Raw genomic sequence first — 15,186 nt, forward strand, 5'->3', positions numbered from 1 at the left:
AGGCCACGGCTATGCGTCTGTAAAACAATGACTGGTCATGGGCTCGCCTGAGCCCAGCAGCCTTTCAGCAGTTGGGTGGCTTTGTTCGACCAGATATGGCCTTTCGGGCTGGCCTTGGTCCCTCGACATGAAAGGCAACAATGCTGCCTCTTCCGCGACCAGATATAAATTTCGGCCTGTCTCCCCTGGCACACTTTGTTTGCTTCCCGCCACAACAGCACATCTTGACAGAAGACACAGACCCGGGACCAGACAGACCCCAAGACACCATTCATACTGATCATCACCTTGACTTCATCACCTTGACTTCTTCCAAGCAAACATGTCGAACCTATCCCCTGATGCCTGCTCTCGAGGCAGCGACACCAACAGCCTCCCAATTGCAGGGCAGCACAAACCCCCGCATCGCCTGGACCATGGCGAAGCCATCGCGCCCGTGACGGGGCCGGAGGATAATACCAACCAAGACGCGACAGACGCCAGCGCGGCTCAGCAGCAGCAGCAGCGGCCGCTGTCAGACCACCTGGCGCCGCCGCCGGAGGACAGTACAGGCATCCACTCGCTGCCCGCCGAGCTGCTGACCGAGATCTGCGAGTTCCTGATCGCCAAGGACGATCGGGTCCGCACCGAGCCTGGCGATTGCAGGCGCGGGCCCGACGCGAGCGCCATGCGGCCGCTCCTCGCGCTCTGCCTCACGTCGAGGCGCTTCGCCTCCGCCGCCCGTCACACGCTGTACAAGACCGTGTCCTTCTACGCGCCGTCACGGACCATCACCCCATCCCGGCGCGCGCCGCCGCCGCCCGTGACGAGGGAGGGTAAGGCGAAGGCGAGGGCGGAGGCGAAGGCCAAGGCGAAGGCGGAGGCTGAGGTGGCCAGGCTGAGCGTGCAGGGCCAGAGGAGCCTGGTGCTGTTCCTGCGGAGCCTGCTGGAGAGCGCGTCGCTCCAGCCCCTCGTCTGCCACCTGGACTGCCTCGTCAGTCTCCAGGGGTACATAGACCCCGACACTCCTCGAAAGCCGCAACCAAACGGCCAGCTCGTGCAGGGGTTTTGGGAAGACGTGCGCCGCGGTGTCAGAGTCCAGCGCCGAGCGGATCTGCACGTTCTACGGCTGGCCGGCCTGATCAAACCGACGCCATCGTGGCAGAGGAGTGGCTCGGGCGGTCAGGATGGGTCCCCGCTTACGCAGCCCCCGGCCACGGAGCTGTACGTGGGAGGTCGCATCTACGTCGCACTCCTCTGCCTCTGCCCCCGGCTGAAGTCCACGTCGTTCGCGGTTCCGGTCCAAGCGGCCGCGATGAACCCTGCCATGGAGCACCCGGGATCACTCGCTAATCCGTATCAGGAGCTATCCGGGATCCTCGAACAGGCGCTGAACAGCGAAGACATCAACCCTTCCTTGCTCTGTAATCTCGAAACAGTTGCCGTGGCGAGACAGTCCGTTGCCAGCAGCGGATCCCAGGGGGGACGCCAGACCGCCGGCAGAATCGGTTGCGGTCTCCTCACGAGCCTCACGCGGCTGCCGTCCGTCCGGACCGTGGAGCTCGACCGCCTCCGGATCTGCCTGCCTCCGAACCTCGACGTCGACGGGGTCGAGAGCCTGCGCGTGGGCGGCCTCTTCACGAGCGCCGACATGGTCAGCATCTTCTCGTCCCCCGCGCTCAAGCACCTGCATCTCAGGGCTTACGGGAGGAATGGGGTGGCCTTGGCCAAGGACACAGAAACGGGCGTCCTCAGCCGCGCCGTCCCACTCGCGGCCGCGTCCCTCATCACCCTCGACATGGGGCTGCCGGAGGTGTCCTCGCCGTGGCGGCACCCACATGGGAACGGCCCGCACCGCCAAGCCTCGTCCACCCTCCGCTGGCTCTTGGGGTGGGACGCGCCTGGCCGGATCCGCTGTCTGCCATCGCTGCGGAACCTGCGGGAGCTGCGCATTGACGCGGCCCTTCTGCTCGGCGACGCCAGCTTTGCCTTGCCGGCCAACCTTGGCCGCATGCTGCCCGCAGGGCTCGAGCGGCTATACATTAGGGAAGCCCACGGGATGCATCCGAACAGAGAACTTTTGGCTGGGTACTGGAGCACCTCGCATCAATCATACCGGCATTGGATGGAGGGCTGCTTGCTCCGGATCGCAGCCACCTGCACATCCCAGCTCAGGAGCCTCCGCGAGGTCAGGTTTGTTCGAAGCCCCGACCAACCGGAGTGGGAGTTGGCTGTTGTCTCGAACGCTTTCCGGGATGTGAATGTGAAGTTCATCTGAGGGCATTACTCCAACATGACAACACAGCATACAGGCCCCTGAGATGAAACCAAAAAGATTCGACGAGTGTGATAGACCGGTGTCGTAAAGAACATTCTGTCAGAGGAATGAATATAATAATACCAAGCCTAGGCCAGATAATTTCTCACAGGTGAAGAGATTGATGGGCGGGGAATCCAAGAAAAGATTAATAATACAAGCTATGGACAGGCCAGCATTTCTAGCTCCATCTTGACGCCAGCCTCTGCGAACAGGGCCTTGAGCCGCTCAAACTCGGCCGGGGATGGGCCCTGGTCCTCGGGGCAGTCGCGTCCCTTGATCTTTGTGATGGGCCCGTCGTCGTCGACGGGCGTGGGCGCCGGCGCGTTGCCCACGAAGCCGAACCTGGCGAGGCGCGGGGTCCGCGTCGCACAGTCCTTGGAGAAGCCGGCCAGCATCTCCAGCAGCCTCCGCCGGTACGCCGCCACTTGCGGGCCCCCCTCGGCCTCGCCCTCGTCGCCGCTGAGGCAGGCAGCGTCGCCGTACGTCCACTGCTCCAGCACGGTCAGGGCCCGGAGGCTGTGCGGTATGAGGTCGGCGAGCGGGGCGCCGCCGCCGCCCATCTCCTCCGAGGTGCCGAAGAGTGCAAATAACTCTATCTTGAGCTCCTCGAGCTCCGTCAGGCGCGGCAGGCAGTGCAGTCGCCTTTGGGGTCCGTAATTTGACGTCAGGGTCTCATTGCCCATGGTCTGGAAGTCCAAGTACTTGAGTGTTGATGCGCGCTTCAGCAGCGCATTATTAAATTCGTCGTCGTCCACCTCGGCCTTGATCATGTCCATGGCCGCGGGTCGCACCGTTAATCTCTCGAGGTTCGGGTAGTCGCAAATGGTGCCTAGAGTGGTCGGTTTCAATATGCCACCTATCCTTATGTCCCTCGTCTGCCGCGGCAACGCATCCCACCCACCGCTTTCCTTGAAACCCTCGACCACAGTGACGTTTGGGGCCCTGAACAGGCCCGGACATGCGTCGAGTCGAACGCCCCTGCAGATCTCCTGATCTTCCTCATCGCCGTCGTCGTCTTCGTCTTCGTCGTCCCGGTGCTCGTCATCCCAGCCAAAATACAGAAAGGACCCCATGTCGGGCTGTACCGTGACGGCGGTCAGGTTTTGTAGCACGCTCGACCCCACCACTTCGTCCTGCAGGGCCGTGTCAATAATGTTGCTGGTGACGGCGCACCGTATTGTTTCTATGTTGGACGGTATCACGGAGCATCGGGGCATCTGGAATACCACCGAGTCCAGGTTAGAAGCGAGGCAGAGGATGGCGGCAAAGATGCGTTCAGGCAGGCCTTGGAGGGACGAGTCCTCTGGTATGGGACCGGTCTCGGTGGTGGCATCTGCGTTAGCGGCGGCGGCGGTTGGATCGGGTGTCGCGCGCGTGGGCAGGCCGGCGAGCTGTAGGATGCGGGCGTCGACCAGCGACGGAACCGCGATGCCCAGGCAGTGCGAGTTCCATAGGTTCCGTATGGCCTCGAGCTCGCGGCGGGACACGCGCGAGCCCTTGAGGTTGACGAGACAGGCGATGTGGCGGAGGGTGGGGCGCACGTGGGGGGCAGCCAGCAGGGAGCGGAGCAGCAGCAGCATGGGAGGCAGCTTGAGGTCGAGCTTCGGTAGGCGCTGGCCGGGCCCGTGGATGATGACGACCTCGTAGAGAAAGGGGACTGCGGCGCGCTGCAGGCGGCGCGAGGTGAGGCAGAGCTGGCGCAGTGCGGCGCGGTTGTCGGCGAAGCGGTCGGGCAGGAAGGTGTCGCCGGCCTGGTAGGGCGAGAGCGAGAAGCAGGCACAGATCAGGCGCAGGATTTCGCAGGGCATGGCCTCGAGACCCAGCCCGGCAACGGCGGCCGGCCCCGCGGCCCCGCGCTTCAGCTGCATGTTGGGTTGCGGCTCTTGTTTCTGGTGAGGGGTGTTGGGTGCTGGTGGTATGTCTTTCTGTCTCTGACCGTCAGTCAGTCTGTCCGCTTTGAGGCGACCCCAGTCGCTCGCTTTCGGTTCACTTCTGACGGCGATGGCCAGTGTCTGCCAGCTCGACCAAGGCGCCCGGAGATGATGGCAGCTTCACTTGTTAGGCCACGGCAAGCCCGCACATGGCACCACGCGATCCGGACGAGGGAGCCGAAAAGGGCGGCTGGCCACGGCTTCTTGACAGGCTGGGCGATAGCGGGATTTAACGTTTCGAAGCCAAAGGTAAAACGCTGACAGTTGCACGTGCCCGCGTCGTGGCAGTGCACCCGGCCCGGCCCACGACTCGTTCACCGTCCCAGGCGCCGTCGATTTCTGGGGGCGGGCTGCTTGACCTTGACGTCAGGGCCTGCCATTGTTGTCGTCGTGATGGGTTTTTGGTCGGCGACTTGCCCTCCTTCCATGCCGCCAGCACCAGTCACAGCGCCAGCCATCGGCCGCCAGCACCACGAGGGCACGCGCCGCGCCGTCGCCTGCCAATTGCAACATGGCGGACGCGTAATTCGCACCTTAGCGCCCTCGCGGCCACAGCACCCCAAAGTCGGATAAATGCCTCTCTGGTGCGCGGCTGGTGGACTGGTGGACTGGTGGACTGGGAGCGGCCGGCGCACGGGAAACCAGGGTGAAACGCAGCGCGGTGAAGAGAGGCGCCCGGGATATTCCTGTGTCAGCGCCGTTTCTGACTTCAGTTGGGTAGCACTGCCGTATTGCCAGCTCCACTGGAGTGGGACAAAGCGTCGGTATTTGCCCGTATTGAGCCATCAGATTTGCGCTATCTCCATGTCGCCTGACATGGAAATTCGGCGGTGGTGACTAACCCCAGCCATGGACTGCCGTCGGTACAACCTGCCGTCGTCGAGGAGCAAAACTGCAACGGCCTCCTGTCCTCGCCAAGCTCGCATCCAATGCATGCTTATCGGCCAGCCCAGCCCGACCGGACCGCATATCCCCTTAAGTGCCGTTGGGCCCAGGTGCCCGGATTGGAAGGTGATCAGCAAAAGCACCCTGGTTGTTGGTGTGACTTGGAGGTACGGATTTTCAGGGGCGCGGTGCGAGTATTGCGACGTACCGCTTTGTAACAATGACTTGTGCTGGTACTTCTATCACGGACTAAATAAGGCGCAGGCGGAAGTACCGAAAAAACAAACGTTTTTATTGGCTAACGCACGCAAGATCAGCGAGCCTCAACGGCGCTCGAAGGGATGTACCCCATATCTACTGCCCAGGCCAGGTACCCGATAAATTCCACAGTGATTGAACAAACAAGTCTGGAGCAACAAATGACCATAAAATGACCTGTGTGAATTGGTCAAGTCATTAATTAACATGCGTCCTGCTCTACCACCTACTTGAAACAGACAAATAACTGCCGCCACTACCGCCACTGCCTCCATCTGGCGTCAGCTTCAGACGCGTGTATAAGGAATTGGCCTGAAGGAAATTGGGACAGAAGCGCTAGGCTAGCTGTGTATCGCCATCCACCTTCAAGAAGCTGGCAATGTTTCGAATTGCCTGCTCGTCCCCCGCTACCGTGCCGGCCAGGTCCTCGTCGACCTAGTCTTTGGTCCAACCGCCTCCAAAATCAATCAGCCACGCATTGTCGTCTTTGTCGACGACGACATTGCGTATTTTCCCATCTCCCCACACCAGCCCGATCACGTGGAGCCAATCAACCGTCCGGCGGATCTGGAACAGCCATTTTTGCCTCCTTTCGCTGGGGATCGCGCTGATATCCGCGCTGTCAGGGTCGTCCGGTGATAGTTCCAGGCCCGACGGGATCCACTCTCGCAGTAGTCCGATAACACAACCCAGCTCGGCGTGCTTGACGTATCCACGCAGTCTGGGGATGCGGATTTCCGAGGCAGAGTTTATGCGAGCAGCATCGATTTTTCCCAGCGTCTCTAGCTCCCGCGGAAGCCTTAGGTCAGAAAATCCGGCCCCCCTAGCTTTGCAGAGCATGACATCCTGCTCGTTCACCAAGACCCGACCAACGACACCTCCCCCACAAGCAAAGACCTCCTGGAGAAGAACGTCCTTCGAGGAATATTGCGGAAGCGCGTCATCAATATCGAAATCGACATAGGCATCGCGATCGGGGCGGGCGAAATCAATAGACGCCTTGCTGGAGCTGAGCGGTAGAAGGGTTGGCACACCGTGTACAGTCTTGAGTTGGACGTGTATTGTTTCGGGATACAGGGCCGAATGTAGGGTTTCTAAGCCGGTCGGTTTGAGGGCTGGGGCGGGGTTTTGCTCAATGATACCAGCGGCGTCTAGGATATCGTAAATGGCGTTGAAGGCGGCATCCTCCTCGTCATGGTCATGGAGGGGAAAATCGAAGTTGAGAAGACTGATGAGGCGATCCTCCACCGCCTGCTGCTGGGGTGAGGCGCTGGAGAACACGGACACCGCAACGTGCTTGCCGTTCACTTCGACAACGACCTCGGCTTTGTCATCATCACCGGAGGAGATCTGAACAATGGCTATCGAAATGTCTTGGTTGTCGGTCGCAGACATGTTTGTGAACCCTTCTGGACAGTTGAACAGAGGGAACGGTGGGATGCGGGAGAAGGGAAAAAAAAAGAGTGAGGAAGATAAGAGGGTCAAACGTGGGTCGCTTGGCTCTCGTTGAATAGTGATTCTCAAAAGAGCAGGAAATTTAAATGTTGTATTCTACGACGCACTAGGAACTTTTGAGATTAGATAGAAAAAGACCAAAATAACAAAGGAAAGAAACCCAAGGTTCACCCCCCAACTCAATTCGCACTCAAAAGGCTCCCACAAACAACTTTTCCGACTCCTCCTCCGCCATCACATCCACAATAGCAGCAATATCCTGCGCGATCTTCTCCGCGTCCCCCTGAGCATAGCACGTCTCGTCGTACATGATCTTGAGCGCGTGCCGGTCGCCCAGGGCCTTGGATACCTCGACGACCAGCTCGTACGGCTGGAACATGCGCACCTTGCTCTTGGCCATGACCAGCCAGCGCGGGCGCTCCTGCTCCGAAGGGGCGGCGGGCTCGAACGGCTGGAAGAGGAACAGGACCTTGTTGCCGTGCGTCTCGCGCGCCAGGCCCGCGGCGCCGTAGATGGCATCCATGCCGACGGACGCGTGCTCCGTCATGGCCCAGAAGTCGTCCTGCACGCGGCCCAGGAAGCCCGGGAGCGGCTCGGCCGGGTCCACGGCCGTGCGCACGGGGAGGAACTGCGCGAGCGTCCCGTTGATGCTCTGCGGGTCCGGCAGGGCCACGTTGCGCCCGCTGAGCAGGTAGTCGAAGTTGACGTCGGCGCCGTGGGCGCTGCCGCCCAGCCACAGCGAGAAGGCCGCCTGGAACACGATGCTGGGCGTGACCCCGAGCTGCCTGGCCGCCCGCTCCAGGTTCGGCGTGGCGACCTCGTGCCGCAGCGCCGCCGTGATGATGGGCGCCGAGTCTCCGCTGTCTGCCGCCTTGATGGCTGCTGGCTTGCCGGCCATGCTCCGGGCCCAGTAGGCCAGGTCGCCCTTCTTGTCCGCCTGCAGCATGTGCTCCGCGAAAGTGCGGAACTCGCCGTGGCGCGGCACCGGCTCCCCGTTGACTATGGCGGCGAAGTGGTCGTCAAAGACCCGCAGCAGCGTCCCGTCGTACACGGCGTGGTCCATCTTGATGACGAGGACCCAGGAGCCGTCCGGGCGCGCCAGCTGCGCGTACTTGATGAACGGCTTGCCGAATGTGAAGCGCGACTCCCAAAACTCCTCGGTGAAGCGCGTCACGTCCTCGTCGGTCTCGCAGGCCGCCCTCGCGACGTCGGGCCGGGGGCTGCGGAGCACCACGCCGACCCAGTCGTCCAGGGCGTCGCCCGCCTGGATCCAGGTGGTGCGCAAGATGTCGTTGACTTGGCTGAGCGCGGTGGTCGCCTGAACCCAGGCGTCCTGGCCGAGCTCGGCCGGCATGTGTCGCACCGTCTGGAGCACCCACATCTGCTCGTCCCGGCTGCCCTGCTGGAGGAACTCGGCCTGCCCGGGTGGTGAGGGATAAGCTAGGAAAGTGGGTTAGCATTAAAAGCGAAAACCTACATGGGGAGCGGTGGGAGCTATGGGCTTCTCTCGGCTTACCATATTCGACATCTTCCTCCCAGCGCAGTCCAACAGCCTCGGCTGTCACTTTGACACTGTCTGGCATCTTAAAGACCACGCGGGCCTTGGCAGCGTCCTTGCGAATCTCCTTCATGGCTGTGGCCAAGTCCTTCAGCTTGGGCGTCTTAAGGATGTTCGGCACAGATAGCGAATACCCGGCCTCCCTGGCAAAGCTCGCCAGGGTGATGGCCGAGATGGAGTCGCCACCCAGGGCGAGGAAGTTCGCCTCGCGGCCAATCTGCTCGGCCGGCAGGCTGAAGATGTCGGCCCACATGGCCTCCAGCGCCCGCTCGGCGGGGGTTTCCGTGGGCACCACGACGTGACCGCCCTCGCCGCCGCCGCCGGATCTGTCCAGCGCGCACCCGGTCAGGAACACGGGGTCGAGCTCGTCGGCGACCTTGCGGAGCGCCTTACGGTCGACCTTGCGCGAGGGGAGCTTGGGGAAGACGCCCATGGGGACCACGAACTTGGGCACCATGTACGCGGCCAGCGAGCCGAGGTTCTCGCGCAGCTCGGCCATGCGGCCGGCAAAGAGCGTCGGGTCGAGGGCTTCGACCTCGTCCGGACCTGACGCGTCGTCGCTGCCATCATCGCCACCGGCACTGTTGCGGAAGACGCAGAAGGCGACGAGGTGCAGCTTGTCGCGGATCGAGGTCGCCAGCGCGACGACGTCCTGCACGAGGCCCGTCCGGCGGATCGCGTTCTCGACCTCGCCCAGCTCGATGCGGTGGCCGTGGATCTTGACCTGGTTGTCCTTGCGGCCCAGGCACTCAATCTCCCCGCCGGGCAGCCAGCGTGCGAGGTCGCCGGTGCGGTAGACGCGCACGCCGCCCAGGGCCTCGCTGTCGACGTAGGCGGCCGCCGTCAGGTCCGGCCGGTTGACGTAGCCGGCCGTGACCTGCGGCCCCGCGATGCACAGCTCGCCGACGGCGCCGTACGGGCGCAGCAGCGAGTCCCTGCCGGCCTCGGGGTCCACGATGAAGGCCATGACCGTCGGGAACGGCGCGCCGATGTTGCCGATGCGGCCGCCCTGCCTGACGTCCTTCATGGTGGTGACGACCATGGACGTCTCGGTCGGCCCGTACACGTTGAGGATCCGGCAGCGGCGGCCCCACGTCTCGACCACGTCCGGCGTCAGGGGCTCCCCTCCCACGATCAGCCTCTCGAACCGGGGCACGTCGTCGGGCCGGAACAGCTTGGCCACCGTCGGCGTGATGATGGACTGCCTCGCGTCCATGCGGTTGATACAGCCCGCGATATCAGACAGCAGGACGTCGGTCGGGGCCATGCAGAGCGCGCCGCCCGTGCTCAGCGTGTTGAAGAAGTCCTGGACCGACGCATCGAAGACGTAGTTGGCGAACTGCAGCGTCCGCCAGGGGGCGCCCTCGTACCGGCCCTCCACCACGGCCATACTCTGCACCGCCGCCGCCGCCGAGCGGTGCGGCACCTTGACGCCCTTGGGCTGCCCGGTGCTGCCCGAGGTGTAGATGACGTAGGCGAGGTTGTCGGGAGATGCGTCGTCGATGGCTGGCCGCTGCTTGTTCTCCGCATCATCAAGCAGGTCGGGCATCCCCGGCGCCACCACCAGGGTCTCCACGCCGGCGCCGAGATGGCGACCAAACTCCTCGTGCTCCGCATGCACGACGACCAGCCGCGCACCGGCATCCGACACCACAAAGGCGTTGCGCTCGGCCGGGTTGTCCGGGCTAAGCGGGACGTAGGCGGCACCGGCCTTCATCACGCCCAAGATCACCACCATCATGTCGACGGACCTGTCGAGCATCAAGGGGATCAGGTCGCCCGTCCGCACGCCGTGGCGCCCCCGCAGCTCGTGGGCGAAGCGGTTCGCCAGGGTGTTCAGCTCCGCGTACGAGATCTGCCGCTCGCCGTTGAAGTCGATGGCTACCGCGTCCGGGGTGTCGCGCGCGTACCGCTCAAACGCGGCGTGCAGGAACTCGGGCTCGGGAACCTGGAGAGTCTCGCGGTGAGAGAGCGCGCTGTACAGGAAGCTGTGCTCCGCGTCGCCCAGCACGGTGACTTGCGAGAGGGGCGTGTCGGGTTGCTCCAGGATGAGATGGACGATCTTGACGAAGGACTCGCGGATATACTCCAGCCGGCGAGCCTCCATGGTGCTCGACAGGCGCACCTCGGTGGTGTTGGCGGCAGAGGCCTCCTCGACCTCGAGGACGGTGTACTCGGAGCCCCAGGCGGGCCGCCCCGCGTACTGCTTGAAGACGCTGCGCGTGTCGTCGTCGTCCGACTCCTCATTCCCGACAAGGACGTTCACGAGCGTGTCGAGCACCCCGGCCGACGCCCCGCCGGACCGGAGCGCCTCCTGCATCCCCACCTGCGAGTGCTTGACCACCTTTCCAAACTCGCCCATGATTCTCCTGACCAGCTCGCCTAGCGTCGCGTCCGCCTGGAGCCGGACGCGCTGCGGCACCGAGGTCATGGTGGGGCCGTCCATGTCCCGGATCCCCAGGACGGGCGCCTCCCTGCCCGAGACGGTGGTGGCGTAGACGACGTCGCTGGCCGCGGCGTGGTGCGACAGGAGGACCGCCCAGGCGCCGTAGACGACGCCGCCGAGGGTGACGCCGCACTCGCGCGCCCGCTGGCTGAGGCTAAAGTCCAGGGTCGCCTTGAGCTTGACGGCCTGGTCGACGCTGTTCACGGGTGCGTAGTTGAGCGTCGTCGTCGGCGCCCCGGCGAGATAGCCAGCCCAGAAGTCGCGGCTGGCGGCGGCGGCATCCGGCTGCTGGCCGAGGACCACGTGGCGCACAAAGGCGCTAAAGGGCGTGCGCACAGGCATCGCCTTGCCTTGGTATGCGGCCGCGACGTCCCTGTAAAGGAACCGGTGGGACCAGAAGTCGAAGAGGGAGTGGTGCATGGTCACGACCAGGACCTTGCTCGCCTGGGCGCCGCCGAGGAGGGTGACGCGGAAGAGAGGCTCAGACATGTCCCACTTGGCGTGCGACTTGTCGGCCACGAAGGAATCGAGAGTCTCTTGGGACTCGTGCCACGGCAGCGGCACATCGTCCCGGACGACCTGGACGAAGGAGCGCTTGTGGGGCACGAACCCGGTGCGGAGGATGGCGCGGGCCCGGAAGACCTGCTCGAAGCTCTCTCTCAGCTTGTCGGTGTCCAGGCCGCTGACGTCCCACGTCCTCGAGTACGTGTATGGGTCCGACGGCGTGTTGAGTGAGGTGAGCATCGCGGCCTGGAAGGGCGTCGCGGGATACGCATCCGAGATTCCCACGTCCTTTTCCAACTTGGAGAGGAGCCTGGGGTTGTCCTGGACGAGAGAGAACGGTTGGGGGATCTCATCTTGTCCCTTGTCGATGACCTGAGCAGCTGACGCGATGGACTCGAGTGTGGCGCCCGCCAGAAGCTCGCTGAAGTCGAGAGCGAGCCCGCTCAGCCGCAGTTCGGAAATGATCTTGATGGCCTGGATCGAGGTGCCGCCGAGGTCGAGGAGGGAGTGGTGCTTCCGGATGACGGATGGATCCATGTCGAGCACGGCCGCCCAAGCCTTTGAGATCTCGAGCTCCAGCCCCTCCAGCGCCGTATCGGATCCTGCCTCGCCCTCGAACATGGCCTTCGCAAAGCCCACCGCGCCCATATCGCGCGCCAGCTCGCGCAGCTGCTGGAGGTTGATCTTGCCGCTGGCCGTCTTGGGGATCGCCTCGACGGGCACCCACATGGTCGGGATCATGTACCCCGGCAGCCGCTCGCGGAGGTACTCGCGACCCGCCACGACCGCCTGCCGCAGCGTGCGCCCGCCAGCCAGGACGACAAAAGCCACGAGGCTGGGTCCCCGCCCCTCCTCGACCTCGACGGGCAGGGTGACGGACGCGTCCACGGCCCCGCACCCGAGCAGCAGGCCGTCGACCTCGGCCGGCTCGACCTTCTGCCCGTTGATCTTGACCTGCAGGTCCGCGCGGCCGAGGATCTCGACGGACCCGTCGGCGAGCCGCCGCGCAAGGTCGCCGGTGCGGTACAGCCTGCCCGGGCCGAAGGCGTTGTCGACGAAGGCGCGCGCCGTCAGCGCCGGCTCGTTGAGGTAGCCCTCGGCGAGCTGCGGGCCCGCGAGGCAGAGCTCTCCCGCCACGAGGCGCGGCGCCAGCTCCGTCGTGCCGGGGAGCAGGACGAAGGCGTCCGAGGTGTCCCCGGGCACGCCGACTACGCGCGGGTTGATGACGGCGTCGTCGTCGTCGGCGGAGCGGAGGAGCGCGCGTCCAAAGTTGAGCTGCGTGCACTCGCTCAGGCCGTACGTGTTCCGCAGCGTGAGGCCCTCCACGCCCGCCCAGACATCCACCAGGTGCTGGGGCACCGACTCGCCCACCAGCGTGACCTGCTTCAGGCCCGGCACGTCGGCGGGCCGCAGCAGCGAGAGCGCCGACGGGGTGATGCCGACGACGTCCGCCCTCAGCGAGTTGATGGTCCCCGCCACGTCGCCCGTCAGCCGCTCCTTGCTGGCCAGCACCAGCGTCCCGCCGTGGACCAGGGTCGCCAGCATGGTGCGCTGGGCGGCGCTGAAGATGGGGTTGTAGAAGAGCAGCCACCTCTGCAGGCCGCCCAGGGAGTGGTGCGCCATGCCGCTGGTCGCGGCACCGTGCGTGAGGACGGCGCCCTTGGGCTTGCCAGTGCTGCCCGAGGTGTAGATGATGTAGCAGCGGTCCTGCGGTCCGATCGACACTCCGTCGAGAGGGCTTCGGTCCGCGCAGGAGGCCAGCGCGTCCTCGATCGCCGTCGTGTTGGGGAAGACGCGGCTGTGCCTGCGGGTGGCCAGGACGAAGGGCGGGTCGCACTCGGCAACGACCTGCGCGTTGCGCTGGACCGGCGCGTCCGGGTCCAGGACCGTGTAGGCGGCGCCGGACTTGAGCACGGCCAGGAGGGCCACGATCAGCTCCGGGGAGCGCTCGGCGAGAACCGGAACGATGGCCCCCCTTTGGAGCTTGAGCGCCCGCGCCAGCGCGTTGGCCCGCCCGTCCAGCTCCGCATAGGTGAGGGAGACGGACTCCTCGAACTCAAGGGCCGTCCGCTGGGGGTGGAGCTTGACCGCCTTCTCGAAAAGGGAGGGGATGGTCGTCGGCTGCGCCGTGCGCGGGGAGCGGGACTGCGCGAGCAGGAGATCCCTCTCGTCCTCGGAGACGAGGTCGACGGCCGAGCAGAGGCAGTTCGCCAGCTCGACCTTGGCGGCCGCGCTCCGGACGGCGGCGACAAAGTGCTGCAGGACGACCTCGGCGTCGGCGCTGGCGATGTACGAGTCCCTGTACCGGAGCGTGACCTGCAGGGCGGCGGACGACTCGCCGCTGATGGCCAGCACGACGGGGAAGCGGGACATGCCGGGCGCCAGGCAGGGCGGGTTCCCCAGGCGCGTGTACGTCAGCGCCGTCTCGACCGACGTGTTGGCCGGCAGGTGCCTGCTGATCTCGTCGAGGCCGACAAAGGCGTGGTGGCTGGCCTGCTCGTGGTAGCGCTCCAGACCGACGACAGCGTCGCGGACAGTGAGCCTCCGGTCCCTGGAGGGGATGGGCAGCCTGACGAGGTACGTCTGGTCCAGACACCCCACGCAGGAGTCGGCACCGACGAAGGTGCTGTCGCGGCGGACGGTGCCGTAGACGACCTCGTCGGACCCCGTATGCGCCCCGAGGACGAGACCCCACAGCAGCTCGAGGACGGTCTGGCTGCTGAGCGGCTGCCCCTGGGACTCGGCGAGGTGGCTGCCCCCGAGGTCGGCGAGATTGGGGCCGTTGATGACGACGCTGATGCTCCGCCTTGCTCCCCCGCCGCCAGCGGCAAGAGATCCGGCACCGTGGGCGTGCTTGGGGGCTGCTTGGAGAGCGAGGCGAGGAACCGCCCCGGAGAGCACGTTTGACCAAAAGGACTTGGAACCCTCGTCGCTCTTGCGCCACTGCTCGAGATAGCGAGTGTAGAGGTAGAATCCCGTGTGCTCAGCGCACGGGATACCGTGCAGCAGGAGGGCGAAGTCCAGCTTGATCATGGAGATGGAGGCAGCGTCGAGGAGAGCCCTATGAAAGTGCAGGACCATCCTGATGCTGTCGGCATGTTCAGTGGCCTCCAGGGCCATGTGGGCAAGGCGGTCAAAGCTCGCGTCTTGCTCATCCTTCTCCATGCCCTGCAGCGTTATTCCCCCTATCCGCCGCAGGATAGTGACCTGGAGCTCTCCAGTCTGAGGGTCGGTGCTCAGATGAGACCGTAGGGCGGCATCTGGTTCATGTCATCCGGTGTTAGTACTCTGAGCTGGTTAAGACATGAATGGTGGGCAGGTAGACACTCACGATGCGACGCCAGCGCTGTCCAGGCATTGAAGACGGCCAGGAAGTCGGCAGGATTCTTCTTCCAGAGTGAGAGTTCTGCCTTGGCCCACTGAATCCCCTCAGCGGCAATGGCCCTCTGGATCTGAGTGGCAGGGAACACCCTCTCTACCTGGGAGAACTTGGGCCGGATGCTGCTGTGCACGCTTTCTTTTGGGCCTGGCAGCGAGGAGATGGGCGAGAAGAACTCGCCCTCATTGTGGACTTGGTGAAGAAGTTGCATGATGGGATAGTGAGGTAGGGGAGCTCAGTCTGAGGAAGATGTGATCTTGTGTGGTCGTGATCTTGTCTGGTCGTGATATCTCCCTTTCATGAGCGCCAGGAGGGGGACATCCGGACCCTTCTTATACCCAAACATCGTCGGGTGAAGCTTGAAGTAAACGCGAGCAAGACGCGAGCGTAGAGTGGTATCGTGCAGGGTTCGGGGGGGGGGGGGGGGGGGGGGGGACGCCCGTCCTCAGACTCAGGGACTCGCGGAGATGT

General features: G+C 64.3%; 4 protein-coding genes across 4 annotated transcripts; 1 reads left to right on the forward strand and 3 right to left on the reverse strand.

Annotated features, from left to right (window-relative positions):
- Positions 1–322: 322 nt before the first annotated feature.
- Positions 323–2,498, forward strand: GGTG_03809 (hypothetical protein; the record flags this gene model as incomplete). Its single annotated transcript, XM_009221592.1, has 1 exon — positions 323–2,498. One exon carries the CDS (start codon positions 323–325, stop codon positions 2,255–2,257), a length of 1,935 nt encoding a protein of 644 aa, XP_009219856.1. The 3' UTR covers positions 2,258–2,498.
- Positions 1,149–4,945, reverse strand: GGTG_03810 (hypothetical protein). The gene has a single exon (XM_009221593.1). The coding sequence runs from the start codon at positions 4,165–4,167 to the stop codon at positions 2,458–2,460; it is 1,710 nt and encodes a 569-aa protein (XP_009219857.1). The 5' UTR covers positions 4,168–4,945; the 3' UTR covers positions 1,149–2,457.
- A 533-nt stretch (positions 4,946–5,478) lies between these two features.
- Positions 5,479–6,899, reverse strand: GGTG_03811 (hypothetical protein). Its single transcript, XM_009221594.1, has one exon. The coding sequence runs from the start codon at positions 6,766–6,768 to the stop codon at positions 5,809–5,811; it is 960 nt and encodes a 319-aa protein (XP_009219858.1). The 5' UTR covers positions 6,769–6,899; the 3' UTR covers positions 5,479–5,808.
- Positions 6,900–7,018: 119 nt separating this feature from the next.
- Positions 7,019–14,926, reverse strand: GGTG_03812 (hypothetical protein; the record flags this gene model as incomplete). The annotated part of the gene is made up of 3 exons (XM_009221595.1): positions 7,019–8,268; positions 8,345–14,596; positions 14,668–14,926. 3 exons carry the CDS (start codon positions 14,924–14,926, stop codon positions 7,019–7,021), a joined length of 7,761 nt encoding a protein of 2,586 aa, XP_009219859.1.
- Between the last annotated feature and the right edge of the window lie 260 nt (positions 14,927–15,186).

This window comes from Gaeumannomyces tritici, assembly GCF_000145635.1.
Source record: "Gaeumannomyces tritici R3-111a-1 unplaced genomic scaffold supercont2.2, whole genome shotgun sequence".
In the NCBI taxonomy this organism is placed as follows: Eukaryota; Fungi; Ascomycota; class Sordariomycetes; order Magnaporthales; family Magnaporthaceae; genus Gaeumannomyces; species Gaeumannomyces tritici.

Bases quoted from the DNA above. Each gene is read 5' to 3' on its own strand.
- GGTG_03810 (XM_009221593.1), bottom strand. From the start codon at position 4,167: ATGCAGCTGAAGCGCGGGGCCGCGGGGCCGGCCGCCGTTGCCGGGCTG.
- GGTG_03811 (XM_009221594.1), bottom strand. From the start codon at position 6,768: ATGTCTGCGACCGACAACCAAGACATTTCGATAGCCATTGTTCAGATC.